At 36.5% G+C, this 13,832-nt stretch overlaps 1 protein-coding gene across 4 annotated transcripts in view; it reads left to right on the plus strand.

Moving 5' to 3' along the window:
- The window catches only part of LOC134666089 (PDZ and LIM domain protein Zasp), a 78,613-nt gene that overhangs the window by 23,071 nt on the left and 41,710 nt on the right, over positions 1 to 13,832 (plus strand). For all 4 annotated transcript variants that reach the window (XM_063523230.1, XM_063523231.1, XM_063523228.1 and 1 more), the window contains exon 2: positions 8,096 to 8,200. In XM_063523230.1, the coding sequence (XP_063379300.1) occupies positions 8,096 to 8,200 (105 nt within the window). The remainder of the gene's footprint in view (positions 1 to 8,095; positions 8,201 to 13,832) is intronic.

Here is a 13,832-nt window from a genome sequence, read left to right on the forward strand (position 1 = left end):
TGTCATTTGCGGTTTTAGCGATTATCATACAAAACAAACATTTTTTTATAATTTTCCGTAGCTTTCGTGGCAGCCTTCCTAAGGCAATACTTATGTACAGACACGGTCTAAAATATCGATATGGATAAAAGGCTAAAAATATCTATACATCACTATAGTTCGTTTTTTTTAGCATCAGAATAAAGGTAAACAATCTTGATGTGTCTTTTAATTGAAAAACACGTTTTAAAAATATGTCATGGCAAATATGTAACAATTATGAATCTAATACGATCATTTATATTCTTCTGCTTTCATCAATAGTTACTGATTTTTAAAAAGCGTTTTTCAATTAAAAGACTTGTCAAGATCGCTCACCTTCTTTGTGCTTCTTTCTAATGCTAAAAAAACGAACTATAGGTCTAGGTAATAATTTAAGGTCGAGTACCTACACATATTTTCGGCATTTTGCCCGCGTCGATATTTTAATTTTTAGGCTTCTTTACACTTCGAGTTCTAAAGTACCTATATGTCGCAGTCAGATATATCTCAGAGGATGTAGATTGTAGATACTTTTGAAAACGTATATGTCGCAGTTAGATTAATCTCAGTGGATGTAGATACTTTTGAAGCGTAGTCAGATTACTAATGATGCTGGCTGTGGCTGTACCAGGATATTATACCAATTTGGTACAGTCGCCATCATATATGTAGGAGCGGCCAAGGTGCTCACAAATATCTGAGCACGCCTCTATTGTCAAGGCGTTAGAGTGCTTGTTCAGATATTGTGAACACCTTGGCCGCTCCGATATACATATCTGATGGCGACTGTACCTATTGATATTATAGTGCACGTAACTGTGATATAGCCGCACGATACTGATATCAAATTATTTGCAAGTTTTTAGAATAAATCCCATTCCCCTAAGTTTCGATTGGAACGATTGTCATCTTGCATGGCCAGATTGGCAATTTCCCTTTCTTAACAAAAATCGGGAATGATAAAGTAAATATGATATCAATATTATTTAGCGTAACTGAATATGCCCACAGTATAGGTAAACGACTGATTGACCTTGTTTCACGGTACTGCCGAGTCGGCAGCGTGCATCTCAATTTCTCAAGAAAATGTATAATTAGGTATATTACCATACCTAAAGGTCGCTATTTACCTACTATAGACAACCCTATTAAAAGCGCAATCTAACTCCAAAGACTCAAAAAATGTCTTTTTACTTTTTTATACATTTAATTATTGTTTGTTGTTCAAAAGAAAGTGTATGCAAAAATAAAGGGACTTGATTCCATAGGGACATTTTCTAGCAGCTGTTTTTCTCCAAAGTTCATCCGACATCCAATATCGAATCGGATAATGTGTAACTGTAAACGCACTAAGAGTTTTGAAACTAGTTTTATAGGCGTAGCCGAATTATGATTAAGATGCAACCGTTAGCTTTTTATCTACGTACTTAATTATCTAGTTCTCTATAATTAACTAATAATTAATGCAATGGTCAAAGTGACTGTTCGTTTTTTGCGCAGGGTAGCCTACTTGGACCAATTGGATTTTTCTGGCTCGTCAGATTCTAATGGCAATAAAAATTGCTGTGAAATATGGATTGAGCAGACAGACATGACTAAATAAATAGTGGTTCCGTGTTTGCCATTTTGGCTGCTGAACCCGAAAAATGACTGTTACTTTTTTACACAAGTATTCTTGGACCAATTGTCTTCATCGTACGATGCATCATTTTACTCTGACAAAGGATCGTCTCACCCGAATACCGAGATAACCAGGTTTGACCGCGACCCTCATACGTTAGTCATGGTGTGACGTCATCGATTAACGCATGACTAAGTAAATAAAAACATAGGTTCGTTGCTTGATCGCGTTCTTGGAATTTTAACGTTAAGTTTTTTGCTTAATAATTAATATTGTGATATTTACCAGTTGCTTTTTGGTGAAGGAAAACATCGTAAGGAAATCGGATTAATCCCAATAAGGCCTTATATTTCCCCTCTGGGCTGGAAGAGTCGCTTTCGTAAAAACTAGTGCCTACGTCAAATCATAGGACTAGTTGTCAAGCGAACCCCATGAGCCGTGACAAAATGCCGGGATAACGCAAGGAAGGAACGAGGAGAATATTGATAAAATCAATATTTGATACCTAAAATAAAAAAAATGTAGCCCGGATAGTTTCTGAAGTCGGTAAAAAGAGGCGTTTTTATCATGTTCGGTCGATAACTATTTTGACAGATTATTGACGAAATGTCTCGATAAGTATTTTGATCATATATACTTATACCTACCTATTTCTGTTAATTTGGTAAAGCGGTGATAAAACGGTGTCCGTCCCTTTCCATCCTACGGTGTTAAAAAGTGACAGTTATTTTATCACGCGGATAAAGATGTATAAAGCTAAGTATCCATAATACGCCGGCTGACTGATATATACCAATTCGTCTGCTCGATTGTCTCCTATATAATAAAAATAGAAATCCCTTAGTAATGGATCTATTTCACCTTGTGTAGGTCACAGGGCCGTGTTTACCTTTTTACTTTCATCCGGCGGCTTGATGAGGCTGTGCTAAACTACGCACAAACGTAATGGAAAGTGGAAGGGTCACGGAGTAGAAAGGTAGACAGAGGTAAAGCGGCTGAGACGGAAGGTTCACTGATTATATAGGGGGTCTTTGTTACGTCTGTGACCATACCAATATGTAGGTCATTACTGAAAACCTTTTACTATGGGGTCAACCACGAAAAAACATTGGCTGTTCCATAGAAAATATAGACGTAACAAATCGATGAAGAAAAAACGTAATTGACGGCTGAAGAAGATCGGCTGTACGTACGGCGCCCTATGTTTTGTGATAACTAAATGTCAAACGGGATGTTTAAACAGAGTTACTGAATAATGCACGGGACTGTACAGCGCCGTTTAAATTAGCTGACAAATTCGAAGGAAGAATTTGCCTTAGACATTTCGAGTATAAAATAATTCTGGAAACTATGGTTATTTCGATGTTTTTGCAAAAAACCGGTTCCGACCCCTGCAATCGATGAATCTTTGCAAGGAACGGTGACTTCATAAGACGCCGATGTGTTTACGTGCAACACGTATTATAGGTAGGTATTCACAACTCTAAGGCAAATTTGTCCAAAGCCGATAACTGATAAGTTGTGATGTGATACATGAGACACCGGCTTGTTTTAAGAGATCCTCTGTCTATGTTTCAACTCTGTGGTTAGACTTATGTAAATACTAGTAGTAACTATACAATACACATAGCGTAGTGCGCATCTTTGTTTACAATGTGCTAACATATTTAACAAATAAATAGGCGACCTTATCTCGTAGACATAAGGGTTACGATAAGTCTGTTAACTGTATGAACGGTAGATTCCATAAGCAAATTGAAATTGGCGCAGTTGGCCGACTATCTCAGTTTGCGAAAGGAAGTGTGTCAAGTCCAAGTACGGATTCTAAAATGCTTCTGCAAAAAAAAGAACTACGAAAATATGGAATTTAATGGCGAGTTTACCTAGTTGGTTATAGCTAGCCTTTCTGGGAAGCTGGTACCTATTAGTTGGTAGTAATAGGTTAGTATCACGGTAAGGATCATATAGGAAATTTGACGAGCGTGGGTTTCCCTGAGTTTTGAATGTATACGTACCGGCGTTATCATATAAATATCGGAGCGGCCAGGGTGCTCAATTGTCGTGCTATACAGTGTGTGTTCAGATATTTTTGAGCGCCTCGGCCACAATGCGAACTACCTGCAAGTCGACATTCTGTTGTCAACTGTCATGGCGTGCGGACGGGTCGCAAAGCACTTGACTGACCAATTGAGTTTTATTTATCACATTGTAATACAACGGAACCTAGACGTTATAACATTGTCTTACAATATTTACTTATTTACATATTATTACTTTACCCGACACGCTGACATATTGTGTTGTACCTAATCGTCTTCAGAGCATATAATTAAACATTGCATTCCATAGATAAGATGTTCTAACGACGCCATCGAGAATAGGCACGAGATGACAGCAAAAAGACTATCGTTAGGACGGCCCGCATTCTTCGAGAGAATAGAGCTGCTTTACCATTTATAGCTTCTGTAGTGTTCTCACTGATTTTAATAGAAGTTCACAGATTTTACAGTGGTTATAAATACAGTTTAGTACTTGCTTTACCTGTGGTTAACGGTAGCATTCGAATTATATATGTTTTATAAATATCTCCTAATATGTCGTTTGTCCTATGTTCACTCGCAAGAGGTACCTAATAAACTCTTACATTTCTATTAAGATTATACGAGTATTAGATTAATTGATTTATTAGGTATAGATGGTAAAGATACACCAAGAAAAGTCTGCAGCGATTTCGATAGCCCACGCAGTGCATTAAGTGTCATAATTTCATAGAAGTTTGAGGTTCAAAATGACACTTGCACTGCGAGGGCTATCAAAATCGTTTCTCGATCTGACTTTAGATACATAAAAAAAAAATAGTATTAGATTAGTTTGTACGCGTACGGACACCATGATGGGTGCCATGGTGTGTAAATATCTAAATCGTGTAGGTACTTTGAGACACGTGAGGTGATAAAATACTCATTTGAAAACGCTCATCAGTAGAGGTATCTACAGATTTCTTGGGATTCTTTTGAACATGCACATACTTTTATAATTATTATCTTTTTAAACACCTCTGTCGCTTAGCAACTTCTGCTGCTGATTGTTCTAAGTATATATCTTACTTAATAACTGCTGAAAGGAACTGTCTTCTCCCACTCTTTTTGAGGAAAATTCAGGTTCAGATCGCATGGTAATCGTATCAAGCAATTCAAGCACCATCAAAGTCGCTAGTCTGCGGCGGCCCTATGCGGTCAAGTACAAGCGTGCCTATTTTGTAAGCGCTAAACGAGCACAAAAAGTTGTCAGAGGCGCCTGAATGACTCCTCATTAACAACAAACGACTTGTTTCGTATTTTTATTGTGAGAATTGATGGAGATGTCAGCTGAAGAGTGTCGCGACCTTTTGATTGGAGCCGATGCGTCGAAGGATGAATGCGCAACTCACCAAGTGCATTTCATTTCAATAAGTGCGGAGAAAAAGATCTAAATGAGGCTTGGACGTAGATCGTATCGGGCAGTAGCGTAAAATGTGCCTACTTTGCTCCACACTGGATAATTATGCTCCATAGGTTTTTGTACCTACATATATGTACTTAAATTAAAACTATTTACCTATATCACAAACTCATTTAAATGATCACATGAGTTGTTACTGTAGCTATACGAGTAATGTACTGCAGAAAGTACTAGAGACAGCAACTCTTATTGTGATTTGATAGAAATATTTAAATCAATAGGTATGTTTTTCGACCATTTTGTTTTGTGGTAAAGTTGAATATCCAGTCAAGTTTTTAGAACTTAAATTGTATTGTCTATAGGGCAATTACCTACCTATCACTTAAGAATCTGCGTACATCACCTTGATGAAGACATGACATGAAACAAAATAAAAATAAATGACCTGAGTCACCCCTCGATCGAGTGAGAGTTGATTATATTTATGATGGTGCCAATGATTCGTCAATCGTCTGCCATGCGCAAGCGCCCTTTACAAGGTTGTGCATTTACTCTCACTTTCAAAGTGCTTTGTCTGAAAAATACTTATTGCATCATAATAGCGTGTTTATTTTAGTTAAGCTTATGGCCATTTCGGTACAAGGGGATTAGAGTAACACAGTAAGTCTTACCTTCCATTACGCGTAGTTATTACTTAAGTTACGTATCTCTAATCATTTCTATTGTATCCATTACGCAGTCAAATTATGCATGAGTCACGTTTGTGGCCTATAAAAAAAATGACAGTAAAAAAGCAAAAACTTGCTAAGCTGGATGCATGAAATGAATTTTTAAACAAAAAGTTGTAGTTTTCTGGTGTCCAATGTATAAAGTTAATGTCGTCGACATAAGATTGTGTACTATCTACTTAATGAAACAACTTTATTGATAAAAACAAAGAAAGAAATAAACAAACATAATAAAACTTACTATACTGCCCGTGACCTAGGTGGCCGAGTGGTTTAATTAGGTATTTGTCGGTAATGCAGAGGACGCTGTTTCGATTCCAGCTTTGGACACTGGAGGCCTGGTAACTTTTTCTTTCGTATATATATACTTATATGTCGGCGGCCGATCGTAAGATCAGGCCAATCGTAATGTTTTGACGATAGTCACATTAATCCAGTTTACAATCCCTTTTGGTGCTTATTTTTCAACCGCGGTACGATTTCTTAATTTTCATTCCGTCTGAGCTATCTTCTATATTATATATATTACATCCGTTTCTATGATTTGGAAATAATTGATCGGATAGGTCACTGTTCAGCCATGAATGAAGGCATCCACGAGATCGTACGACAAGATTCCTTAATTAAATCCCAGTATATCACGAAGAGAAATCAAAGACCTGTTGAAGAAAATTGATAAATGATTCGTTTATTGTTTATTCTTTGTACCTGTAAACGAAAGTTTTGCTCACCTCCTTTCACTAATGTCTCTGCGTTCGCACTTAGATTTTGATCACAGATAAAATAGATCGCACGATGTCTGCGGGCCCGGCTGGGAGAAAATAAATCATCAATTAGGTCGATCAAATGCCAAGCTAATGCCCCGTCATCTTAATCGCCAATTTACTTTCTTTCTTTGAGGATTTATGACTTGTCTTATCCAGGCGTAATGGATGCTAAGAGCTTCGGGTCCTGTTTGGGCTGTTTGGACTGCAAAGTTAAGCGCGATGAATTTATGACAGGTTTACTACTTGTCAATAGGCTTTTAAGAGGATAGTGGAGGCCGGCTCCTCCATTCAAACGTAGTCCACATTTTCCTCTCGGGATATATATTTTAGAAAATATGATTCCATAATTTGATGATGATTATAACATAAGAGTTTTGCTCCTATATAATATTTAAATAATCGAATAATTTAAAGGAAGGAAAGGAAGGAATTTGCCTTTATTAAGTACAAAATTACCTACATAGCCTACATACTTATTAAGATTAAAAGTTGAAAGGTTTCCACAATGTCAATCTCCAGACCTAGAGAGGAAAATGGGGTATACTTATGTATGGATAAAAGATAACTCATGGTAGACCGGGCCGTGTCCGGGCCGGAGCTTCCGGAGCTTACTTTTCTATGACATCACAGGCGATTGATGTTTTCCATAGAAAACGATGCGTCGGAAGCTCAGGGCCGGACACGGCCCGGTCTAACGTGAGTATTAATCCTCAAGCCGTCCTCCACTATCCGCTTAAGGCCCCCCACAAGGTTCGCATTTGTGTATAAAACTTTTATCGCGCACTTATGAGAGTTTATCGCTGACCGATGAACCACTAAAGGCCACCCTCGATAATGGGTCTGCGGTTATGACGATCGTCTTGTCGCAGTGGTGTCGGCATACACCCTTTCACTTAAGTAAATGACACACTTGTCCACCACTTGCCAGAAAGTGGTGCTATATGCATATAAGTTATTGTTATTGTTGTACGGGCTTTGTCCTAGTCCTAGTTCAGGAAACAGAGCCTCAATCCCAATGAAACTGATACAAACCTAATAGATAAGTATTTTCCCCCCACCCCTCATGCCAGATCCAGTCTAGATTCATGTGATGCATGCTCTTTCCTGAGTTAACACTGACCTAATTAGGGTTCCGTACCCAAAGGGTAAAACTATTACTAAGACTTCGCTGTCCGTCCGTCCGTCCGTCCGTCCGTCTGTCACCAGGCTGTATCTCACGAACCGTGATAGCTAGACAGTTGAAATTTTCACAGATGATGTATTTCTGTTGCCGCTATAATAACAAATACTAAAAACAGAATAAAATAAAGATTTAAATGGGGCTCCCATACTACAAACGTGATTTTTGACCAAAGTTAAGCAACGTCGGGAGTGGTCAGTACTTGGATGGGTGACCGTTTTTTTTTGCTTTTTTTTGGTTTTTTTTGCATTATGGTACGGAACCCTTCGTGCGCGAGTCCGACTCGCACTTGCCCGGTTTTTAATCCGTGTATTAACGTAGTGTTTATTGTCAACAGATGGCACAGTTGCTAACTGTGCGGCTCAACAAGGCGGGCCCGGAACCTCTGGGCTTCCGGCTGCAGGGCGGCAAGGACTTTGGCACCCCTCTCGTCGTGCAGAAGGTAACTATTTTTCATCTCAGCAGATCCAACTGGTGTGGAGGCGAGCCGTCAAACGTGTCACTAACGGAGACTTCCAATGATGACCACGACCGCTCTGTCAAGACTGATCGACCCGATCAAAAAGAGAGATCCAACTTGGGGAATTTGATGTTGAAAACAATAGGTAAGCAAAATTCGATTTTGCTCACTATTTTCTGAGTGGCTCACCAAGCGCACCCTGCAGCGATTGGGCAAGCGATATTGAGATATTTAATTATCGTCAGGAAATTCCTATAAAAATACTGACAATTCGATACTTTGTGACCGAAGCCATAGTGACAAAGTCGGTGTAGAGTTCAGCTTAGAGTCTAAGACTTAGCAAAATTCCAGTGAAATGAGTATGTTTTCCACAATTATCGCATTGTTTTCCTAAAACACAAATAGTTAAAAAGCTTATTATAAGTATTTAGACATACGGTGTATAGGTAACTACTTAGTATTAATCATCAAGACAAAACGGAGAGTGTACTTGGCCTATTTATGAGGTACACTATGTAATGTACCTACCAGTACCAGTAATATTTATCACGAATCATGCACGGCTGTCTTGTAACACCACACAAAAGAAATGGACAATGCTTTAAGCTGAGCTATGTAGCTGCTTGCCTTAAAAGGTGTCGATAATACAAAGAGCTTAGCGATACTATCGTTCATCATTCCTAACTATTTTAAGTACCTACAGTACATGTTTTGGCTCGGACAGAAGAGATTATAAAGGTTTTTATTGTTTTTAATTTCTACTCGTCTTTGGATTATACCTATACATAAAGAGCTCCATAGAACAAACTGGCATACGAGTACATGTTAATATTCTCTCTGACACTTTTAAATGAACTAAAATATGTATTATACGAGTTAAAGAACTATAATATTGATTATGCAATACTAGTTTATAATACAGAACAAACGACATTAACGTGCGTCTGAGTAATGCATCTACACTTCGATTCGATTCTTAAATTTTCAATAAATACTTTTGCTAATTGACGTCATAAAATGTGCCTACTCGTTCTAAAAAAGTTGACGCACTTCAGTAGATAATAGCATAGAAAATAGATCACTCACTAACGTTAATATTAACCTGTATTACTTAACTTAATTACCTACATGGTAATTTCACTCTGCCATCTTTAAACGAGCCTGCAATTTCAGTTGTGCTCAATAAGTTTTATTTTCGTATAATAACTAATATCAACATTAACAACACGGATGGTACTAGGTACCAACCATACAGTTAAGATGGGGCGTACGTACAGCCAGGAAATGAGGAGGAAACATGAGATATGGCGCGCTGTGCGAATAAGCGACGAAAGATTTGGCCATCGCTCATATACTGAAAATCGTAATTCAAGACCAAAAAAGTAAGAATGTTGCCACTGCAAAAAATTGTTTGTAAAATAAGTAATTTTTTTTATTTATAAATAAACACGCTAAGATAATTTATTTATTGGTAATTTTACTCATACGATTTAAAAAAAGTACCTACTTTTCTTTTCTTATTAAAACATAAATACAAGACGCGCTAGTAAAAAGTGGCAACATCGTCTTACTTTTTTTGGTCTTGAATATATTTTCAGTATAATTTTTAAATTTTCCCTCAATCACACTGAAAATATAATGTGTTTTAACTTTTGCTCGTCAAATACCTCGACTATATCATTAGTTATTTTATAGTATAGTATGCAGGTTAACGATATACAACTGAAAACTAAATGAAAATTAGACATGTTTTAGTTATATTTTTCTATCGAGCCAAACTTTAACCTTTAAGATTTTGGTTGGAGTCTGACCTGACATATATAGTCCAGTTTCCGTGTGAGTTTTTTCATGGCATCACCCCTTAAATATAACGTGTAAAAATTCTATATTAAAACTATGTACCATTTTGCGCCAGCCCCCTCTTAAGAATGGTACCATCACCCACACTGTTAACTGACAATTCGTAAACCTTATTCCAAACACATAAGGTCCATTGCTGGTTAACACTGATGCTGTTAGCAGTTAATATATTTTTTACACGCATTCGAAGCCACATCTTGATCAAACAAACAAATCACCCGCTGTTCGATAACTGTAATATTAAGGTGGATTCTGCGTGGCGTGGGTGTGTCCACAAAAAATGTAGGTACGTACTTTGGTCTTTACTGTGTTATGTCTGGGACACACTAAACGCGGAAGTGGTGGTCTACCCATTTCCGTCCATAAGAATGCGATGAATAAAAATAAACTGCCAAAAGAAGGGGTCCATATTGGGTCGCATAATAATTGATTGTCCGAATGTAATATTACGCATAAAAACTCATTTCGCATAATTGTTATTGTGCTGGAAATATTAACATTTCTGAGAAATTATGACACAAACCTAACCTAACCTATCCTATTCTACACAACCTATGCAAAATATTTTCGAAAATACTTTCTGTTTCAGCTGGAGAGAAAATATGCGAAAAGAGTTTTATGCGTAACATTACATTATGACAATCAATTATTATGCGACGAGATACCCAACTAGCAAAATCACGCTAACAACAGCCTCTAGACTACAATTTTGTCGCTCTTATATTGATTTTATATTATCGTATAAGCCCGGGTTTGGGCACAAAGCATAAGCGTATTTATTTTAATATCGTTCTAATATCAGTCTAATTGAATGTTGTTTGCATTCACAGTAATTTTTTTCAAAACTATATTAAGCTGCTTTAGGCTAATATCGCTTTTACGTAAGTATCTTGTAAGCCTACATAGGCTTATATTGGTCGAACGTAAGTATCTTGTAAGCCTACATAGGCTTATATTGGTCGAACGTTAGAATCTTGTAAGCCTAAATAAGCTTATTTTGGTTTGAAACATTCTATTTGTGAAGTATAAATATACGGATGAAATTAACTGCAACGTGACAAAAACATATTAGTGTAAGTGTTTATCAAACTTTTTATGAATTATGTTTAAATATAATAACGTGCTGTTTATCATCGTCTGTTTATGTTTCAGGGTAAGTATTCACATGGGAAAATATTATTTATTGTAAAGTAGACCCTGTTTTACACTTCAAACTTTATGCGCCTACTCAAATATGGTATTTGAATATTTTTATAATTATTTTATTTCTTTATTTTGTATTGATAGTCAGCCATTGATGTAGGTGCATTTTTCAAGCGCACTATTAGAGTATTTTAAGCATTCTGAATACAAATGATGTGGCCATGTTGAATAAATTACGGTTCCTTGCTTTACTTATACTAACAATAGTGTTCCCAAAAACGATTTAAGATCAAACCATCTTATATTGATCTACTCTTTTGTGATATAAGTGTCTTGATCTTATATCACTCTAATATCTTACTAAAGTGCTGCTGTTGATCTTATTATAGCTTTAGTAAGATCAGAAAAGTACGTACTTACAGTTTTCTTATGCTATGTTAATATTAGTCTTACATTCTTACAATAGCATTTAGAAATCTAATATAAAATCAAATGAACTAAGAGAATGAGGATATAAGACCAGGTACTCTCAAGTTCAATGAGATTTCGTAAATGTTGTTGTAAGAGCAAGAGGCTTATAATAGTATTATGCTATGTTGATATTAGTCTTACATTCTTATAATAGCATTTAGAAAGTCTAATATAAGATCAAATGAACTAAGAGAATGTGGATATAAGACCAGGTACTCTCAAGTTCAATGAGACTTCGTAAATGTTGTTGTAAGAGCAAGAGGCTTATAATAGTATTATGCTATGTTGATATTAGTCTTACATTCTTATAATAGCATTTATAAAGTCTAATATAAGATCAAATGAACTTAGAGAATGTGGATATAAGACCACGTACTCTCAAGTTCAATGAGACTTCGTAAATGTTGTTGTAAGAGCAAGAGGCTTATAATAGTATTATGCTATGTTGATATTAGCCTTACATTCTTATAATAGCATTTAGAAAGTCTAATATAAGATCAAATGAACTTAGAGAATGTGGATATAAGACCAAGTACTCTCAAGTTCAATGAGACTTAGTAAATGTTATTGTAAGAGCGAGAGGCTCATAATAGTATTATGCCATGTTGATATTAGTCTTACATTCTTATAATAGCATTTAGAAAGTCTATTATAAGATCAAATGAACTTAGAGAATGTGGATATAAGACCAGGTACTCTCAAGTTCAATGAGACTTAGTAAATGTTATTGTAAGAGCGAAAGGCTTATAATGGTATTATAAAATGCTCTTATATACATATATAAGACTAGGTAATAAGACTAAACTTACTAAAGTGCGTATTAGCTTGTCTAAGACTAATATAAGAGCGATGATAAGTTCAAAACAAAAATAAGAGCGCTATAAGCTCACTACTCTGATAAAGTGCGCAATCTGAGACTTTTTTGCTAGTTGGGTAGGATCCCCAAAAGAAGTCATCGTTCGCGCTTTGGTATCTAAGGTTTTTGGATTTTCCCGCGGATTTTTTTACTGCAATTAAAATATTTCGCATTTTCCCAGTTTTCAAAATCGTTAGAGCATTTTCCGAGATCCCCGATATACAGTGTGTTTTTTTTAAGTGGGACAGTATGGGGAAATCCCAAAGTATAAGAGATACAGGGAAACTGTCTTAGGAAACATTAGGTACTTTTTTGTGAAAAAAAAAATGGTATAGTCAAAATTTTGGTCAAGTGTGAGTTGTCCCTAAAAATGATTAATTTTGATGAAATTTTTTTTTGACGCACATCTACTCAGTTTCATGAGGGGATCATTTTATTGTATGGGAAGAAAAAAATCGGGACAGCAGAAGTTAGGTAAATTTAATAAAATAATTTTACATTAAAGTAAATGTTCAAAGTGGCCTCCCTCTTGTCGAATGCAGGCACGAGCGCGTTTCAGAACACCTCTGGTAGCTTTAGACAAGGCGTTGTGATGTATGTTGTTCAAATGATAATGCACTGCGTCTTTTAACTCTTGTACCGAGTTGTAAGTATCTGCATAAATTCGACCTTTAAGGTACCCCCAAATGAAAAAATCCAACGGTGTTAAATCGGGTGAACGTGGTGGCCATTTAATAGGGCCATTTGTGCCCATCCAGCGATCAAGAAAATGTTCATTTAAAAACTGTTTCGTAGCGATACTATTGTGGGCAGGGGCGCCGTCTTGTTGGTAGATGATATTATTCAAATTATTTAATGGAATTGCCATATCTACTAAATCCACAGCCATGTTTAATATTTCCTGATATTTTTGACTATTCAATGTTCCATGGTAAATTTTAATGGCAAAGATTTTATTATCTAATATTGCACACCAACAATTAAAGGAAAAGCGGACCTGGTTATGGGTTGCCGTAGTTCGGAAGGGGTTTGTACGTGCCCAAAAATGATTATTTTTTCTATTGTACATGCCATTGTTTGAAAAATTGCATTCATCTGTCCAAATAATCCGGCTTGGAAAAGACGGGTTTCTAATCGAGCATGCTACAAACCACTGGCAAAATGCTAATCTCCGGTCAGTGTCTCCTGGAAGCAATGCTTGTACAAGATGACCTTCTATGTAACACTTGTACTTGTAAGCCTTCAATACCTTTCGTACTGTAGATTTATGCACACCGATAGTGT

The sequence above is a fragment of the Cydia fagiglandana genome, chromosome 7, assembly GCF_963556715.1.
Source record: "Cydia fagiglandana chromosome 7, ilCydFagi1.1, whole genome shotgun sequence".
NCBI lineage: Eukaryota > Metazoa > Arthropoda > Insecta > Lepidoptera > Tortricidae > Cydia > Cydia fagiglandana.